At 36.4% G+C, this 19953-nt stretch overlaps 1 protein-coding gene across 2 annotated transcripts in view; it reads left to right on the plus strand.

Annotated features, from left to right (window-relative positions):
• NDUFS4 (NADH:ubiquinone oxidoreductase subunit S4) overlaps positions 1–19953 on the plus strand; it is a 114491-nt gene that overhangs the window by 66057 nt on the left and 28481 nt on the right. For both annotated transcript variants that reach the window (XM_040496879.1, XM_040496885.1), the window contains exon 3: positions 12136–12308. In XM_040496879.1, the coding sequence (XP_040352813.1) occupies positions 12136–12308 (173 nt within the window). The remainder of the gene's footprint in view (positions 1–12135; positions 12309–19953) is intronic.

The raw sequence follows: 19953 nt of genomic DNA on the forward strand, positions 1-19953 counted from the left end.
TCTATTTCATTGGCCTGTATCTGTCCTTATACCAGTACCACACTATTTCAAATGCTATAGCTTTACATAAGTTTTGAAATCAAGATATTTGAGTCCTCTTTGTTCTTCTTTTTCAAGATTTGTTTTGAGGCCAGAATTCCATATGAATTTTGTGATGAATTTTTGTTTCTGCAGAAAACATAACTGAGATTTTGGTAGAGTTTGCATTAAATCTGTAGGTTGATTGGGTAATGTTGTCATCTGAACAATATTAAGACATGCCAGTCCATGAACACGAAATGTCTTTCCATTTATTTTTGTGTTCTCTAATTTCTTTAAACAGTGTTTTGTAGTTTTCAGTGTACATGTCTTTCACCTTCTTGGTTTATTCCCAGGTATTTTATTCTTTTTAATACTACTGTAATTGGAATTGTTTTCTTAATTTTCTTTTCATATTCTTTATTGCTAGCATTGAGAAACAAAACTGGGGGGCGCATGGGTGTGTCAGTTGGTTAAACATCCGACTTCTGTTCAAGTCTTGATCTTGTGGTTAGTGAGTTTTGAGTCCCACATTGGGCTCTCTGCTATAGCACAGAGCCTGCTTCAGATCCTCTGACCACCCCCCTCCCCCACCGCCCCTTCCTTGCTTGTGCTTTCTCTTAAAAATAACTAAACATTAAAAAAAAAAAAAGTTAAAAAAAAACACACAACTGGGTTGCTTTTGTGTGTGTGTGTGTGTGTGTGTGTGTGTGTGTGTGTGTGTGTGTATCTTGGTACTTTGCTGAACTTGTTCATTAGCTCTAACAGGTTTTGTGAGTGTGTATGGAGTCCTATAAATCTATGAACAGAGATAATTTTACTTTATTTAGAATTTGGATGCCTTTTATTTATCTTGGGTAATTGCTCCTTTTCAGAACTCTGCCTCAAAAAGGTTTGTTACCTCAGCAACCCTAAGCTCCTAAATCCTACTTTCTCTGCTCTGATACTAACTACTGTGTTGTGCTTAGGCTTCACCATGGTCTGCAGTGTGCTTCCAGGCATAAAGCTGAGATAGTTAAGGACTACATCATGAATTCTCCTTCCAGGGATTACACTGTGATTCTGCCTACCATCCAGTTGTCCAGTATCTGAAAATAGTGCTTAAAGTAACTTTCCCAGTTTTATATGTCAAGGGCAGTAGTCTGGTAACACTTAATTCCATCATGGATGGCAGTAAAAGTCCATTTACATACTACATTGTGATGATTCTTTTACAATAATGGCTTTGTTAATGAATCTGTACTTTTTTTTAAACTACCTTTAACAGTTTGTTCAGGTACTGATTCTCTCAATTCTTTCTATAGAACATAGAACATGTTTAATGACACCCCAACACACTACATACTATGGCTGAATTTAGGTTTCATTTTAGTATTACAGCCAGACTTCGGCTCACAGTAATTGAGTCATGCTTACCAAGACCCAGTTGTGTTTGTTTCCATAAGTTTCTATGCTAGTTTTCCTTGAAATTGTGATTATATAATTTAATTGAATACTATGATCTGATTGCTATATAGGGGACAAAGAGTTCTTTCTATGACAGTTCTGTTGAATACTTTGAAAAGGCAATATAATGGAGGGGCACCTGTGTGGCTGGCTCAGTTGGTTAAACATCTGGCTCTTGATTTCTTGATTTTGGCTCAGGTCATGATTTCATGGTTCATGAGTTTGAGCCGTACATCGGGCTCTGTGCTGACTGCATGGAGTCTGCTTGAGATTCTCTATCTCCCTCTCTGTCTGCCCCTGCCCACTTGTTCACACACACTCTCTCTCTCAAAAAATAAACAAACATTTTAAAAAAAGAAAAGAAAAGACGATAATGGTGCATTTCTTTAAAAAAAGTTTTTTTAAAACATTTATTCATTTTTGGGAGACAGAGACACAGCGCAAGCAGGGGTGGGGCAGAGAGAGAGGGAGACACAGAATCTGAAGCAGGCTCCAGACTCTGAGCTGTCAGCACAGAGCCTGATGTGGGGCTCGAACTCATGAACTGTGAGATCATGACTTGAGCAGAAGTCCGATGCTTAACGACTGAGCCACGCAGGCACCCTGATGATGGTGTATTTTTAATGAATTCTGTCAAATTAGGTGGAGGTGAAACAATTACAAAAGATTATAATGTAAAAAGGAAATCATAAAATTCTAGACAGATTTTGGACTCTGTTTCCCAAATGTCTTTGCATTCTAACTTCACATTTAAAAACCCCCAAACTAATAAATTAACTTATTTTCCTGGTAACTTGTCAAAGAAACGACACTTAGAATTCTAATCATTGGACCCATACTCAAAGAAAAAATACTGGCCCTATTATCAGATTATTAGAAGAGTGTACATGTATGCTTTTTAAGTTAAAATACAATGTATAAGGTGTGAATGTATATGTGTGCACATGCATGCACATGTGTGTGTATATTTACTTACTTAGGTGGTCCCCTGTCGTCACTAGTACTTTCAGCTAACTGACTGTCAATTCCTGAGTCAGAAAGGAGACTTCTGTTGGGTAATTTCACTTTTATTCTGAATTAACAAGGAATTGTCTTACACATCTTAATGTGCCTCCTCACAGTCTAGTTTGATCTTCACATCTTTGCCTCTTGAATATTGCTTTGTTAAACAGAAGCATTTAGGGGCTTCTGGGTGGCTCAGTTGGTTAAGTGTCCGACTGCAGCTCAGGTTGTGATCTCATGGCTAGTGAGTTCGAGCCCCTCATCGAGCTTGCCACTGCTGTCAACGCAGAGCCTGCTTCAGATCTTCTGCTACTCGCCCCAACCCTGCCTCTTCTCCGTTTGCATTCTCTCTCTCAAAAATAAATAAATCTTTAAAAAATCTTAAAAAAAAAAACCCATTTAGCTTTGGATCTGTTACTTTTTATTACGTCCAGCCTCCTTTGCAGATTTAATTAATTTCATTTATTGCTTAAACTATTTCTTGATTTTAAGAAGTTAATTTACCTTCTGTTCCTTTGCTTTGATATTTTTTCAACAATTATTTGATATTTGGTTCTTTGCTGCTATGGCTTTTGTTTTCATAGTTCTTAACGTATGTTGTGTGTATGTCAGCCTTTTAATTTATTACCAGGGTATGAGGAGGACTGTTGGATTAAAAAATTGGATCTTTTCAGACTATTCCAAGTGCTCTGTGGCCACACTTTTTTGTCCTTTTATTTCGCCTTCTGAAAAAGCTCCTACATGCCTGATAGCTACATGACTTAGTGATTTAAAAATCCCAAAACTTCTGGAGCATTGGATTAAAAAGAAAAAAAAAAAAGTTGCCTTAACTGTTACAAAGTTGATCATTATTATTATAGCTTTCTTCTTAAAATTATTAGCTTAGTAACTTTCAAAATGATTCAGAGAAGCATGTTGGTTTTCACTGACACAATATTGATCATTTAATTTGTGAGGCATGTTTTTTTTTGTTTTTTTTTTTTAGTAACTTTCAGTTGTTTCAAAATTAATAGAAACCAAAGATTGTTTCCTGTGTTTCCTTGTCTAAAAATGAAGTCTCCCAATGAATTTTCCTGATTTGAGGGGGGGAAAGTTTTAGCATTTTTAAAAAATTGTAGCATTCTCTCATAAAATAGCTGATTAGTAGACTTGATTTGGCTATGCCATATGTTAAATCATGCACTACAAAATTAACTATATACAGAACAAATCTGAAAATATTTGCTATCCGCACACCATTGTGTTGAGAAGGAACAATTTATTTTGCCCTTCAAGGTCCCTCTGGATGGACCAAGAACCAAGTTGACATGAGACATATTAACAGGAGACAATAACATTTCATGGTGTACATTTGGCAGTTCACATAGACTTGGAGTTCCAAAGACAGTTGAGCAACATGATGCCTCTTTGAGCTAAGGAGAGGGTGGGAATCTGAGGATACAAAGGGGAGAAAGACTGTTAGCAGGAAGGTAAGAGGAGATGTTTAAAAAATCAAGAGTTGCCTTATTATATAGATAAATTTCTTAGGTAAAGAGGAATCTCTGTTAGTAGCTCTCTTTCTGGTACAAATAGGCAGTTGAGGGAGAGGTAAAGAGCTTTTCCTGAATGTGCTGGGTTTTGATTGCTTTTAGTTCAAAATGATGTCCATGCCAAATTGACCCATATTGGTGTGGCCTACCCTTGGCCCCTACAATTACAAAGAGATTGTGTGATGTTTCAGAGTTATATTTTGGGCAGTTAATTAGATTTTAGATGAGTGTTAACCTTTTCATGGCGGTTTCTTTTGGTAGCTGCTCTTATAAAGTAATATAACATCATTTAGGTCATTTTTGAGGAAAATTTGTTAAATTTTTGGTATGTTTTTACAAGTCAAAAACCAAACTCATCTTCTGTAGTTTTGCGTGGAAGAACGCACACTAAATAAATCCAAGCCAATTAATATATACCTGTGCCTTGAGAGGATAAATGGAAGTTGGCTTCCCCTTTGGTGGCAATACAAAATTTGACCACAGTTTTGGAAAGCAATTTGATGATATATTATGGACCATGAACATTCTTATAACCTTTGACTTTATCAGTTCTACCCTCAGTTGTGGTTAAAGGAATTAGGTTACAGGGATTTTCATTGCAGTATACTGGAAAAGCAATAATAACAAGACAGTGTGATTTTTCAATAATGAGAGATTGCTGATCGATCTATCATGGCCACTAGCTCAGGAAATGAATGGGTGAGTCCTGGTGCGCTTCCTCAGCCAACTGCTCCATCCCAGGAGATTCCTGAGGGGGCTGGACAAATTGGAACCATAGCTCCTGGCTGCATTTGCCAACACTGTTGCTGAACAAACTTGTTGCAAGAGAAGCCAATAACTCAAGAGATAAGGGTTTGGAAAAAAGAAAGGGAAAAATTTATTTCAGGGGCCAGCAGCCATTGGAGGTGGCAAGTTCAAGCCTTAACAACCTACCTCTCTGCTGGCAAGATGGATACCTGGAGTTTTATAGGGAAAGTTTGTGGTGGGGGGTGGTCCATGCAAGAAAGCAAGCAGAGAGCTCATGATCACAGGTGGAATTCGGTATGTGTTTAGCCCATGATCATGGTCTGAGAAGGGGATGTGTAGGGTATGGTCTTCTAGACACTCATTTACTATTCGAGCCTTTCTGGTCTGGCAGTTGGAATGTTCAGTCATTGCAAAATGTCTTCGTCAATGCCTCAAGAAAGTGCAGTAAGAAATAAGCACAATACGTTTTAGTTAGAGTGTGAGTTAAGCAGTCTTGTCTATTTCTGGTTTTAACCATTGGCGTCTGTAGTTTAGTAAGAGGGCTCATTGACACAATTGGCTAAGACATTGTGACATATTAACTTAATAGACTATTAATGAGGATTATGGGGCACCTGGGTGGCTCAGTCGGTTGGGCGTCTGACTTCGGCTCAGGTCATGATCTCACAGCTTGTGAGTTCGAGCTCTGCATTGAGCTCTGTGCTGACAGCTCAGAGCCTGGAGTCTGCTTTGGATTCTGTCTTCCTCTCGCTCTGTCCCTCCCCCGCTTACACTCTGCCTGTCTCTCAAAAATAAATAAGCATTAATTTTTTTTAAATAGACTACTAATAAGGATTAAAACAAATATGAAAACTAGGTCAAAAGAATCAATGCAAAATAACTGTATTATTATAACTATGTAAAGTGGGATTGTATATGGATATTTATTGGTAGGTAAAACAGTTAAGAAAACGGTTGCTAGGGTGTTAAGCATATGGATATATTTTTATAAATTTCTCTTTAATATTATTAAGTGTTTACCAGTATCGTTAAAATCTTAAGTATCTTGAAGGAATCATCTTCTCTGTCCCTCTTTGGTCAGATATTTTCTGATACTCTTTCACCTTTAAAATTTGATTAAATTTTTTTTATTTAATCCTTCCAAACAGTGCTATTACATAGCTTCTGTGATACAGTTTTTAAAGGAGGAAATGGACATAGTTTAAGCAACTATGGACGAGTTTAAGCAACTCGTCAGTACTGCATAGGTAGCAAATGGTGGTCCTTGGGTTCCTCCAGATTTATCTGAATCCTACTTGCTTTCTCTTAACCAATATTGTATTTTCCATTGTGATTATTTAGTTATTTCTGCCACGCATCACCCCTACCATGGGTGCACAAATTGTAAACTTATTCAGGAATAAAATTTTGTCTTTATATCCCCTGCAGCCTCTGGCATGGATAACTTGGCATAATAGGATCTTTCATTTTGAGTTGAAATAAAGTAAATTATATCTTATTCTTTCAGTTTCATGAATGTTGTAGGCTTATCAGTATGTGTTTTCATACTTAACACAACGCATTTAACATATTTTACTCAGTGTTTTTGATGTGTACAACAAATGGGACATTCAGCCCTTGTTTTTAAAAAGCTACATTTTTCTCTCCTCCAAACTTGAAGCAGCTTATGGACTCTAATTACAAAACCCTTTGTTGTATTTTGATTACTAACTCGTTTTTCAAGGAAGATGGGAGATTTTCTGTATCTTAACACCAGCTTCCCATTACTTATTCACTCCGTTCTTTTTAAAAAGTTCAATATTACTTTTTATGAGAATAGAGATGATGTCTGTACTGTTTTGAGCATTATGTCTAGTAACTAATACATAGTAGGTGCCAAAAAATATGTTGAGTAAATGAGATACATTCTTTTTATTGTCTAAGGTAAGCACTTTATATACATTAGTCCTCATTTTACTTCATTTAGTTAATTTTATAGATGGTGAATGAAAAGAAGTTTATTTGCCCAAAGTTGTGATTTGGTATTCTTCTAACCCAGTTTGACTCAGCCCTTTGCTTTTAACCATTGCTCCTGTTCACAAAGAGCTAGGAGTAATGAAAATAGTTAGGGATTGATACTCATGTGTAATTCTTAGTTTGATTATGTGTTACATGATTTTCAGAGTCATTTGCATGTTACTGTTTCTATCTTAGCATTTTATTTAAAACTGAACTTTTGGTTCCGTGATAGCCTTTCCCAGTATACAGAATGTAATGTTGCATTCCAATACTTGTTTCATTACCTGGTTGGATTCCCACATCAATGTGTTGCCTTAACAGACAAACAAAAGTCAGTTCTACTAGCACACCTCTAATGTATTTTTACAGTTTTTATTTGTATCTGAATTTTGATGACCACTGACTTTTTAGAAGTGCTTAAATTTCTTCCATAATAAGTAAATACCTATAGTTATGCTGTCAACTCTTTATATTGTTCAAACTATAAAATTTATTTTGTAAACTGTCCTTCATTATTTATGAGACCACTTAGTGAGTTTCTTGTGCAAAGTATCTGTAGGGTACTCGAAAGGAAGTTTTTATTACAGATTTTTTTTTTAACATCTTTCATGGTTGAAGTAGAATATAAACGCAGTCTTCAAATTTAGATCAGTTTTAGCCCTAGAATAAATTTAAATACATAATTGGTAACTAAAAGCTTGCAGTAGAACAAGTTTCTATAAGCAGTATTTGTACTTAATGTTCCAGCATGTGCTCTATTAAAACTTTTCAACATCGATCCATACATGCAATTTATTGACCTTATTACCCAGAAACCTGGTTAAAATTTTGGCTCTCTGGATATGCTGGGAGATCTGTCAAAAATTCACCAAAGTGGTGAAAACCTTTTTCATTTATTTCTCTTTATGACAAGTGTAAACTATTAAGGTTAAGTGGGTGGGGCAACTGGAAGTAATTACTAAGGCCAGTGGCATTTTTGTGGTTTAATAAAGGCAGAAGCTAATTATTCAGTTTTTATTTAAGTGAAATGGTGCCAGAAAGGAGGTTCCTGCAGAGCAGCTGCACTCCTTCAGTGTTACCCTAATTTACCAAAGACACAACTGTCACAAACAAAACTTTTAAACTTGATATATAACCACAAAAGTAAGGAGGCTTTTGTTTGGAGTGCATGCAGAAGAACTCCTTTATACAAATCAACCGGCAGATGACGGACAATGATGAAAATTTGATTCTTTGAAGTCATAATAGTCATTGAAATGTGTGAAATTCTGGTATTGAAAAGAGAGCGACCAGCAAGACTCTAAATCCTGGGTGGTTGCAAGAAGCTTGCTGGGAGGTTTTTCTGCATTTTGACACCAACTTCCCATTGCTTGTTCCCTGCTTCCTTTGTTTAAAAAAAAAAAAAAAAAAAGTTGAATTCACACAACATAAATGGGGACAGTTGATAACCGAATCATACAGTTTTTATATGGAAAACAAATATTTTATAATGGAAATTGGTATTTGAAAGAATAAAGTTCATTTACATCTACTGGCATATACTTTCTTAATGATTTTTTAAATTCCTCTTCCGTTTAAGTAGACTTGTGAGATAGAAGGTCAGCTGTAAGCTCTTCCAGAATTTAAGACTGTGGAGGAGATGGTGCTGAAAGAGAGGAACTTTGGAATTGTGAGGTGCATCTTTTCAGGAGCAAATATTTATCTGAATGCCCTTCAGTCCATGAATCATTAGTCACGTTTCTTAAGATCGCATTATGGTACATATGATTGGTGTTTGTGAAATTTTATTAAGATAGTAACATTATTTAATAATTGGAATACAGGTTTTATGCTTGACTCAACTGTTTAAAAATTAAAAGTTTTAAAACTCAGAAAATTAGTGTATATTATCTAAAGGATAACTTGATTTATGAGAATTTATACATAATTATTAGCTAGTGAGTGTTGAGTTTCTTTAGGTAAAAACTTGAAGGCTTCTCATCCAATGTGATGTAGCTTTTTTGTAGTCATAGAAAATTATGAATTGTTATTTATAAATATGTATTTTGCCAATAAAATGAGAAATCTATTAAAGGCAATATTGACATCAGCAAAGTATTTGGGTAAGTAGGGTTTTCTTTTTAGAAAACCACCGGTGATCCAATATTGCAATACAGAAATAGAAATCTAGACATAATGTCTTTAGTTCAATGTAGTTTAGTTTGCAGATGTTTTATTTATTTATTTTGAGGGAGAGCAAAGAATTCAAGACACAAGTAAAGATTTCAACATAGTGCTTCATAGTTCTTTTCAAGTATTACATTGTTTTAATGGAATCTTGGAGTGGGAGCTTTTAGCCCATTGAAATGTGGCTTAAAGGACAGGTTCTTCTGTCACTAGCTGAAGCCGTGTGGATGAAATGATAACAATAGTGTCGTAATGCATTTTAAAAGTGTGAGAAATCAGTTTGTCTAGACTGAGAGTGTGCCTACAGGGACTAGGAATTTTAGAGCTTCTGTGCCCTTTAGGTGTCAAGTATGTGAGAGATGCCAAGCCTTTTCATTCTCAGTCTTTGGCAGCAGCTCAACTCTGCTGCGGCACCTTACATGTCTTCTGCAGGCTAGAGCAGGGACTTTGTCAGAACAACTTGGGCTTCAAAATTCAGAAACTTTTTTGTGCCAATGCCAACTTTAAATTGGGGGATGAGATCAATTAAAAAAATGTCATACTTGGAGAAGCTATGGAAGCACTGGTAGTTGTTCAAAATAGAAAGAGCTCCATAACATTTTAGCCACTTAAAGAGATTTTCCATCCTAAAAAATCATTCTGTCCCCTTCTATTTTAATAGTACAAATCAAGAAATGCTGTTTCTTTTTTTAAAAAGTTTTATTTTCTATTACTTTGTCATATATATACATCACAATGTAGAAGGTAAAGAAAAAGTAAATCTGTTCCCTATAATCTCATCTTCCTGAGCTAAATGGTATTATAAGTGTTTAATGTCTCCTTTCCTGTAAGTCGCAAAGAGTAGCTAACTTATAGTTCTATTTTTTATGAACTTTTATGGAGGGTTTGCTGTGGAATTTGGAAATGGTGCCTCGCCCTGTAATTTTGTAACACACTTATATTGTTTGTTTATATACCACTTAAACTCTAGCTGAGGAAATAGGACTTTAATATAAAGATATGTAATATTAAATAATAATATGATAGATTACAAGTGCTATAGTGAATTCAAAAGAAATAAGCAATGAGGACTTCCCAGGAGTCTCTTTTAAGCTCTTGAGTAGAGAAATATGCTTCAGGGGCGCCTGGGTGGCACAGTCGGTTAAGCGTCCAACTTCAGCCAGGTCACGATCTCACGCTCCGTGAGTTCGAGCCCCACGTCGAGCTCTGGGCTGATGGCTCAGAGCCTGGAGCCTGTTTCTGATTCTGTGTCTCCCTCTCTCTCTGCCCCTCGCCCGTTCATGCTCTGTCTCTCTCTGTCCCAAAAATAAATAAACGTTGAAAAAAAAAAATATGCTTCAGAAAGTGAACAAATGTCATAAAACATGAAATTCCTTTGAAATTGAACTTGGCGATTAAAAATTACCAATTAAAACTTATATTCATACATTTAGAAATTATGAACCAATTGCATTTATTTAAGAAACTTTTTAAATGTAGGCACATACTAGAAGTGCGTATTTGTGTAAATATTTATATGGATTATTTTGATAGTTTCTCCAAACAGACAAGCTGTGACAAAGTAACCACACCTACTTATTGGTGCAGGTGGAAAGGTATTGTGTTAAGCAGAAGATTGGTTGCCAGCTAAAATAACTTTAAACAGTGTTTTCTTAATCTGTGAGCAGGAAGACTAGTGAAGTCAGAAATGCGCTTAGTATTTTCCCAGTATATGTTGCCACACTAAGTGTTGACAGTAATTATTTGGTCCATAGCATTGTTTAGAGTGGAACTATAAATTACATAGTCTTCTTTAGGGGATATGTTAAAATGAAATAGAAAATCACAAAATTTTCTAGTTTTCACAAGTTTGGTGATTTTTTTTCATGTTTAACTCTGTTGTTTTTAACCAGTTTTTAAAAATTTAGTAAGTGAACCATGGTTTTAAAATGCTTCATTTGTTGGGGCACCTGGGTGGCACAGTCGGTTAAGCGTCCGACTTCAGCCAGGTCACTATCTCGCAGTCCATGAGTTCGAGCCCCACGTCGGGCTCTGGGCTGATGGCTCAGAGCCTGGAGCCTGTTTCCGATTCTGTGTCTCCCTCTCTCTCTGCCCCTTCCCCGTTCATGCTCTGTCTCTCTCTGTCCCAAAAATAAATAAATGTTGAAAAAAAAATTAAAAAAAAAAATAAAATGCTTCATTTGTAAGAATATGATTAACCCTGATATGATCTTAATTTGATCAAATATTCTACCATTACTGAAAGGAGACTTAAACTCTGAATTACTTTATTATTTTGTGTCCAGACTGCTACTATGTTTGATAAATATGTCTAATCTGGGGCATCAAAATTACAGGCATTTATCACTTTGAGCATTTGTTAAAATTATTTAAAAAAAAAGAGAATCAAGAAAGTTACCATTGTTTTCATATCACATTTCTGCAAAAACTGTGTAACTTTTATGGCTTACCTTTGCAGAATAAATTTGGTGTGGGTTCTTTTCAGTAGATTTCACTAAAAGGAGATAAATCAAAATGCTAATTAAAGTTTATAATTGATTTTATTTAACAAAAGGTTTAGGCCTTCCCCTGAAGGAAATGACTTCTTGTAAGCAGTTTGACACAGAAACCACTGATAATAGATTTTTTTTCTATTTAAAAGTAACTTTTTATATGCCCTTACTTTTTAAAAAATATATGTATTTTGAGAGAGAGCACACGTGCATGGGAGGCACAGAGAGAGAAGAGGACAGAGGATCTGAAGCGGTTTCTGTGCTGACAGCAGCAAGCCAGATGCAGGGCTTGAACTCACAAACCAAACTGAGATCTTGACTTGAGCTGAGGTCTGAGGTCGGATGCCTAACTAATTGAGCCACTGAAATGCCTCTCCCCTTAATTTTAATACCCATTCACATTCTTTCTCTGCTTACTAGTTACACCTGCTCATGAAATAAGAGTCTATAGGCTCTTCTACCAGCAAACTCTTCAGAAATTATCAATGCTTTATTGGACAAAAGGGACCTAATTTTTTTTTCATGAACCCTTTCCCACTGTACCCTAACACTCCTCCCAGTATACCTTTTCCAGATATCAAAATAGCAGTTTATATGGTAAAAGCAGAGTAGTGAAGTCAGAAAGCTAAAAACCCCAGTTTATAAGTCTGAATAGAATTGCATGAACATAAAAAGCAGCAAAAGTACATCAGAGTGTATGTGAGCTGTTAGAAATGTGTTTGCTTCTTTTTCTGTAGGATATCACTACTTTAACTGGCGTTCCAGTAGAGCATATCAAAACTAGAAAAGTCAGGATCTTTGTTCCTGCTCGCAATAACATGCAGTCTGGAGTAAACAACACAAAGAAATGGAAGATGGAGTTTGATACCAGGGAGCGATGGGAAAATCCTTTGATGGGTTGGGCATCAACGTGAGTACTTTGGTTTAATTTGAATATTGTTTCTGCTTTTTCTGTGTGGGTTTTCCTTTTAAATATGTTAAATTGTAAATCCAATATGTTGACAATACTTTTTGAGACCATTTGTGTAGGTATAATGTTAAGTGATAGACCTATATATTATATTTACATGAATATGTATTTAATGCTCATGTAAGGGTGGCCCAGCACAAAAACCAAAGAAACAGTCTTTTCAGAGAACTATTTACTGGATAAAAATGGCTGACGCTAAGCATTGTTAGCATGGCCCCAAGCTGTTTAAGATACACTGTGTGAATAGTGTTAATAATTTAATGACACTTTTGTTTACATATAAATTATTTTTTGTTGTTGTTTGTAAGGAGAAGAGTGAGTTTAGAAATTAGGTATTATGGGGTGCTTGGGTGGCTCAGTCGGTTAAGCGTCTGACTCCTGGTTTCGGCTCAGTTCATGATTTCATGGTTAGTGAGCTTAGACCCCTAGTCAGGTTCTGTGCTAACAGTGCAGAGCCTGCTTGGGATTCTGTTTCATTCCCTCCACCACTTGCACATGCTCTCTCTCAAAATAAGTAAATAGATTTTTTTTTTAGAAAAGAAAGAAATTAGGGGCGCCTGGGTGGCTCAGTCGGTTAAGGGTGTAATTTTGGCTCAGGTCATGATTTCACAGTTCATGAGTTGGAGCCCATGTCGGGCTCTGTGCTGACAGCTCAGAGCCTGGAGCCTGCTTCAGATTCTGTGTCTCCCTCTGTCTCTGCCCCTTCCCTGCTCATGCTCTGTCTCTCTCTCAAAAATAAATACGCATTAATGAAAAAAAAAGAAATTAGCTATTTTGAGGGAAACTTGCAAGTTCCTGAGATCTTGTGATTAACAGATTTATAGTGCATTGGAATAAAGTGGTTGTAAATTCGGTGGCACCAATGAAGTCAGTAACCTAAATCTCTGTGGTGGAATAAAACTCAAATGTTAAATGGCAGGACTGCCTCTAATTGAATAAAAGCTGCTGTTTGTTGCTGCTACTAGAGAAAACAGCCAGATAAGCTAGAAAATTGTCAATCTTATTGAGACTCCTAGAGCATTTTATGTGTCCAGTCTTTAGTTGAAGGTGGTTATCAGTTTAAATTATGTCTAACTGTAAAAAAGTCTGATATTTAACATCTTTTCTTACAATGTACCTGGAGGAGTTTTTGTTAAAAATGTCTGCCATGTGCAGTTTAAATACAATTATATTTTATTTGACAAGATGATATATAGGCAGTTTTTTAGGTGTCCGTATTCAGTGTTTTAAATGCTGTGATTACTCTTTAAGTCACGTGAGATTTTAATGTTTTCCTCTATTTGCAAGATTCATCCATTGTACTATTTATTAATGGTATTTGTGTAGTTTTATTAATAAATTTAAAGATCAAATAGGCTTTATTCAGTGATATATGAATCAGGTAGCATCCCATCTAGCTAATAGAAAGGAACTCTAAAGAACTATACAAAATGGAAGACTTTTTTTTTTTTCTTAAAATTTTATTTTTAAGTAATCTCACTGCATCCAGCGTGGGACTTGAACTCACAACCCTGAGATCAGAAGTCACATAGTCTACCGACTGAGCCATCCAGGCACCCCCAAAATGGGAGGCTTTAATTGGCAGAATGGTCAGAGATAGGGAAAGTATGGATTATCTCTTCTCTGCGGACAGAAGGGGGTCTGGTCTATTGGGTGGATTACCTCACTATTGCTGATGGGGAAATTCTAGAATTGACTAGTTTAAGGTTACATTTCTGGGAGAGGTTGAAATTACAGTTAGGTATGCCGTCTTGCTTTGTTGATGTGAGGCTTAGCGTAAATGACTCCATTTTGAGCCTATTTTAATTTTTTAAAAAATTAAATCAGACTCTCAGCATAACTGAGAGATAACATCAAAATTAAAGGCATTAGCATCACTCCCAGCTACCACTTTGAAGTTCTCCCAGCTTTTTCTTTTTTTAAATGTTTGTTTATTTTGAGAGAAAGAGCAGGAGCCAGGGAGAGGCATAGAGGCAGAGAGAGAATCCCAAGCAGGCTCCACACTGTTAGTTCAGAGTCTGACTTGGGGCTCGATCTCACAAACCAAGAGATCATCACCTGAGCTGAAATCAAGAGTCTGATGCTTAACCGACTGAAACACCCAGGTGCCCCTCTCACAGCTTTTGTTAATCCTTTGGGTGGTATTCACAGGTCTTAGTGTCTGTGACAGACCACAGCTTCAGGTTCTTAATTTTTTTTTTAATTTTTTTAAATTGATTTATTTTGAGAGAGAGAGCAAGTGGGGTAGGGGGAGAAAGAGAGACAGAGAATCACAAGCAGGCTCTGCACTGTCAACGCAGAGCCAAATGCGGGGCTTGAACTCATGAACCATGAGGTCTTGACCTGAGCTGAAGTCGGATGCTCAACCAAATGAGCCACCCAGGTGCCCCAGGTTCTTAATTTTTTTAAGTTGGTTATTCTTTTTGTTTTTTTGGTTTTTGTTTTTAATCTATTTTATGTTTATTTTTAAGAGTAAGAACATGAGCTGGGGATGGGCAGAGAGAGAGGGAGACACAGAATCTGAAGCAGGCTTTAGGCTCTGAGCTGTCAGCACAGAGCTTGATGTGGGGCTCAAACTCATGGAACATGAGATCATGACCTGAGCCGAAGTTGGACGCTTAACTGACTGAGCCACCCAGGTGCCCCCTTTTGGTTCCTTTCAGTCTTAGGAAGATTATTTGCTTGTTGGGTAGAGGATAGGAACGTGCATTTAAAGTCTTTGAGAGAATACATCATGCCAGGAAGGATTAGTATGATTATAATAAACAAGACAATTCCCAGTGTTTGGATGGGACTTTAGAACCATGGTCTCCAAGATGCAAACCAATCAAAATCAATTCAGTCAAAGACTCCATGGAAAGAGTCAACCGTTTTATGCCAAGTGGCTTTCTAGGTGATCTTATGTAACTAGTTTCAGCTTCCCCAGAAGTAATCCACAGCAGGTGGTATTGACCAGGGAATTAGAGCCCTGCCTGCCAAAGGAAGTGAATCCTGAATGCCTCCCAGTAATTCTCATTTTAATCTGTGGCTCCAGACTGGAAAGTGACAGTCATGGAAGCCAGTTATATTTTAATGGCCTGTAGACTACACAGGCAGTTTTATTCTGGTTACCCTTTCCTTGTATTCCTTTCTTTTTCTTTTTCTTTTATTTTTTTAACATTTATTTTTGACAAAGAGACAGAGCACGAGTGGGGGAGGGGCAGAGAGAGAGAGAGAGAGAGAGAGAGAGAGAGAGAATCCGAAGCAGGCTCCAGACTCTGAGCTGTCAGCACAGAGCCCGATGTGGGACTCGAACTCACAGACCGCGAGATCATGACCTGAGCCAAAGTTGGATGCTCAAACGACTGAGCCACCCAGGCGCCCCAGTATTCCTTTCTTTATAGAGAACCTAGATGCAAAGTTCCCCAAGTTTTGAGGTTATTAACTAAAGACAGGGAAATGGACCAAGGGCTCTCTAATATATAGACCAGAGTTTTTGATGACAAGAAGAGAGGATTTTAGCTAACATATGAAGTCTTGATCTGGGATCTTGGGAGGAAGTAATCTACATCATTGTCACCTACTTCTCTTCTTCAATCTGATTTGAAGGTTTCCAGCTTTTGCACATTATTAGATATTAGGCAAAGCCTTTTTCAGCTGTGAAATATGTGCCTGAGATTCTAGTCCTTGAAGTTCGGCTCCATCTAGGTGGTGAGGAGGAACGAGTAGAGCCCTTTCTGAGGAGATTCAAAGGCAGTCTTTGTTCTCAGTGATTCCAAGTGTGGGGGGAAATGGAAAATATTAATTTGGAGAGTTGTAGCCAGATAATTGATGAAACTAGAAAAATTTAGGATCCAGTCTAGTTTATAGGAATACAACAAAACCTCAAAAATAGTTCATAGGGCTAGGATCCAGCATTTAAAAAGGTACAAACATTATGCTCTACAATTAACTCCATTTTTTTAAAAACCAAAGATAAACACAGTAAAACTAATCGGCAGTAAACTTGGCCTGATTGTTTACATAAGTGCACTGAGAATAGTGACTTACCATATGAGCTTTTTTTGAACACTGCTTTGCTGAAACATTTCATAAGGAATCTCGAACTGTGAAAATCTTCCAAGGGACTGGCCATCAGATTTTACCTGCAAAATCATTCCTATCAAAGCCTTGGTAGGGGCGCCTGGGTGGCTCAGTCAGTTAAGCATCCGACTGGCTCAGGTCGTGATCTTGCAGTTTGTGAGTTCAAGTCCTGTGTCGGGCTCTGAGCTGAAAGCTCAGAGTCTGGAGCCTGCTTTGGATTCTGTGTCCCCCTCTCTCTCTCTTCCCCTCCCCCACTCATATCTGTCTCTCTCTCTCTCTCTCAAAATCATAAATACACATTAAAATTTTTAAAAAGGCCTTGGTGATATAGCCAGTGTTTCAGTTGTGTCTTGTTATAAGGAGAACAGATTTAAAAAAAAATTTTATAGTGTTTATTTTTGAGAGAAAACCAGGGAGGGACAGAGAGGTGGGGAGACAGAGTATCCAAAGCAGACTCCATGCTGACTGCACAGAGCCCAGTGTGGGGCTCATACTCACAAACTGTGAGATCATGACCTGAGCCAAAATCTGACGTTTAACATATTGAACCACCTAGGTGCCCCAAGGCCTTTTATTGAAGTTGTGTAAATAACTAGCTATATTGCTATGAAAAGAATACTTCAGAGTTTCATCTTTGTTTACGAAGGTATACTTAACCAAATTGTTGTAAATCATTAATAGCTTAAGAGAAAAAGTTTGCAAAGTCTGGAAAAACAAAACATTAAAGAACCAGCAGTCTTTCAGATAAGAAGTTCTATAAATTATAATTTTTATCAGTCCACTCAGTGCCATGTTACTAATCCTTTATTTTTTTTTAAGTAGGCTCTACACCCAATGTGGGGCTCAAATTGACAACCCCGAGATCAAGGGGTTGCATGCTCTGACTGAGCCAGCCAGCACCCACAATGTTATTAATTCTTGAATCCATTTTTTTCTAATAGTTCTGGAAATTCCTACCCAGTTTAGTTTTATGATCTTAGTTGTAAGAAACCGGTACTTGTCAGGGCACCTGGCTGGCTCAGTTGGTAGAGCATACAATTCTGGATCCCAGGGTTGTAAGTTTGAGCCCCACATTGGGTATAGAAATTACTTAAAAAAATAAAAATGTTTAAAAAAAAGAAACCTGTACTTGTCAAAATCCTTTCCATGAATCTCCTTGAAAATGGTAGCACTTTCTTAGGAACACTGAAGCATCAGAGTAAAACAACGTATCTCTGTAAATGGAATTGACAAGGAAATTTGGTTATTGTGTTACACAACATTTTAAGAGAAGTAGAATTATGAATGATAACATTACACCAGGACATCAGATTTCTAGAAATTTTAGAAAACTTATAGTACATACCTATATAAATTACATAAAGAAGGCTTAATATTATTTTATCTGACATGGCTTCTCTTGTCACCTAACATATCAAATAAGCCTAACTAGTTTAACATCTCCCTTTTTATAAGAAGAGAATACAAATCTTTTGCAATTTTTTGGGACCCTCTAGAAAAATCTTAAAGTTAGTTCAAGGTCAAAAATACTTCATTTGGAGTTTGAATTTTGGAAAGTTGATAGAAAATATCAAGGGTTAAAAAACACTTGGTCAAGTTGGATCGTAGGTTAGTGTGAAATAATACTTAGTTATCCAGTTAACCATAGGGACAATTAAAGACTCTGAGAGCAAATACAAAATGTTAAATTAGGGGGCACCTGACTGGTTCAGTTGGTAGAACGTGACTCTTGATCTCAGGGTTCATGCCCCATGTTGCGGCATGGAGCCTACTTTAAAAAAAAGTTAAATTATTGTAAAACAATAAGCTTAACTTTTTAAATAGGGAAGTAATTAAATTTAAGTAACTAAAGGTGTGATAAAAAAACAACATGAAACACAGGAAATTATTTTGACAAGACAAAATCTTTGATTTCTAGGCAGATTAGTCAAAACGGTAAAGGAATAATAATTTTTTTTACTATCTCTTATCAAAAGCAGACCAACAGTTCCAAGAAAATTTTGTCCTTTTAACAGAGAGAAAAACCACATTCTAATCTTACTAGCTTACTTGTTCACTTAAATTTATTCTAATCTTATCCAGTCTTGACCATGCCTAATACTCGTCCAAAGATTCTTTTTCTTCCACAAACCTTAGTGGCTTTAATTACATATGTTAGAATTTTTAACCCTAAAAACCTTTAAAAAAATTATGTAGGCTCCATGTCCAATGTGGGACTTGAACTCATGACTTTGAGATCAAGAGTTGAATTCTCTACTGACTGAGCCAGCCAGGTACCCCTAAAACTCTTATTTTTTAATGAAAATAAGGAAGTAAACAAATGGTTATGAACTGTCTCTTACACTAGCATTCTGTAGATTGGCAGACATAATTTTGTTATATCTGGGAACACATGTTTTCTCATAGTAAATTTCTCAGGCACAAAACATGTTTACTAATACATCCAAATACCTTGAGTTCCTCTATAAAAGGAAGGTAAAGTAGATAAACCTATATTCAGTAATTAAATGTTTCAGTATTTTATCTTATTTGCAAATGATCTAGATATGTAATGATTCTCCATCATTTAACTTAGCAAAACTTTAAGGTTTCGGATTACCAAAAAGATTTGGGAAACTTAAAAAATTTCATCTAAAAATCTTTATCCTGCTTACATCTCTGTAATTCACTTGTTCTTAAAAATTTTGTTTAGATCACTTCTGAAATTTCATCATCCTAAGTTATTTTTCTTGCTGATAAGTTTTGTAACAGATAATGTGAACGTGGACTAGTAAACCCAAGTTAATAAAAGTTGTATGTCTGCATTATATTCACTATTGATAATTCTAAAGACATGCCTATTTTAATTAAGCCAACAAACTTAAATTGGCTTTGATACTGAATATTTTCACAGATCACATGAGTCTGAAAAGCATTTGAGTTTCTATTGTATAGTTGAGAATTTTAGGAATGCCTTAATTTATAGAGGTGCTTAATTTTCTTCAAGCCAATTAAATAGAACTCTTTTACAAATTAATTTTACCAATACCATTAAGAGATTTAAAAAAATCCACCTATCTGTAACACATATATTTTGACACATAGACATACAGACAGATGTAAATGTAGAACTTCTAACTTCTATTTTAAAATTACTTGCACAGGGGTACCTGGGTGGCTCAGTCAGTTAAGCATCCGACTCTTGATTTCATCTCAGCTCATCTTACAGTTCCTGAGATTTAGCTCTGTGTCTGTCTCTGCACTGAGCATGGCACCTGCTTGGGATTCTCGGTTTACCTCTCTCTCTCTCAAATAAATAAACTTCGAAGAAAAATAAATTACAGCCATCAATCAGGTACAGTAATACACAACTCACTAGTTATAAAAGAAGTTGGATCTAAGTTGTTTTTCTGGTAGATGGTATAGGTTAAAGTTACTTGTTCAGATGGCTAAAGCTTTTTACTTTTCTGGAGGAGACATCTACTTCACTGAGTTGATGTTCACAGATTTACATAGGACCTTTGAAGACACATTTTTTCAATTG

This window comes from Herpailurus yagouaroundi, unplaced genomic scaffold (assembly GCF_014898765.1).
Source record: "Herpailurus yagouaroundi ecotype Mexico unplaced genomic scaffold, PumYag 29, whole genome shotgun sequence".
NCBI classification, from domain to species: domain Eukaryota; kingdom Metazoa; phylum Chordata; class Mammalia; order Carnivora; family Felidae; genus Herpailurus; species Herpailurus yagouaroundi.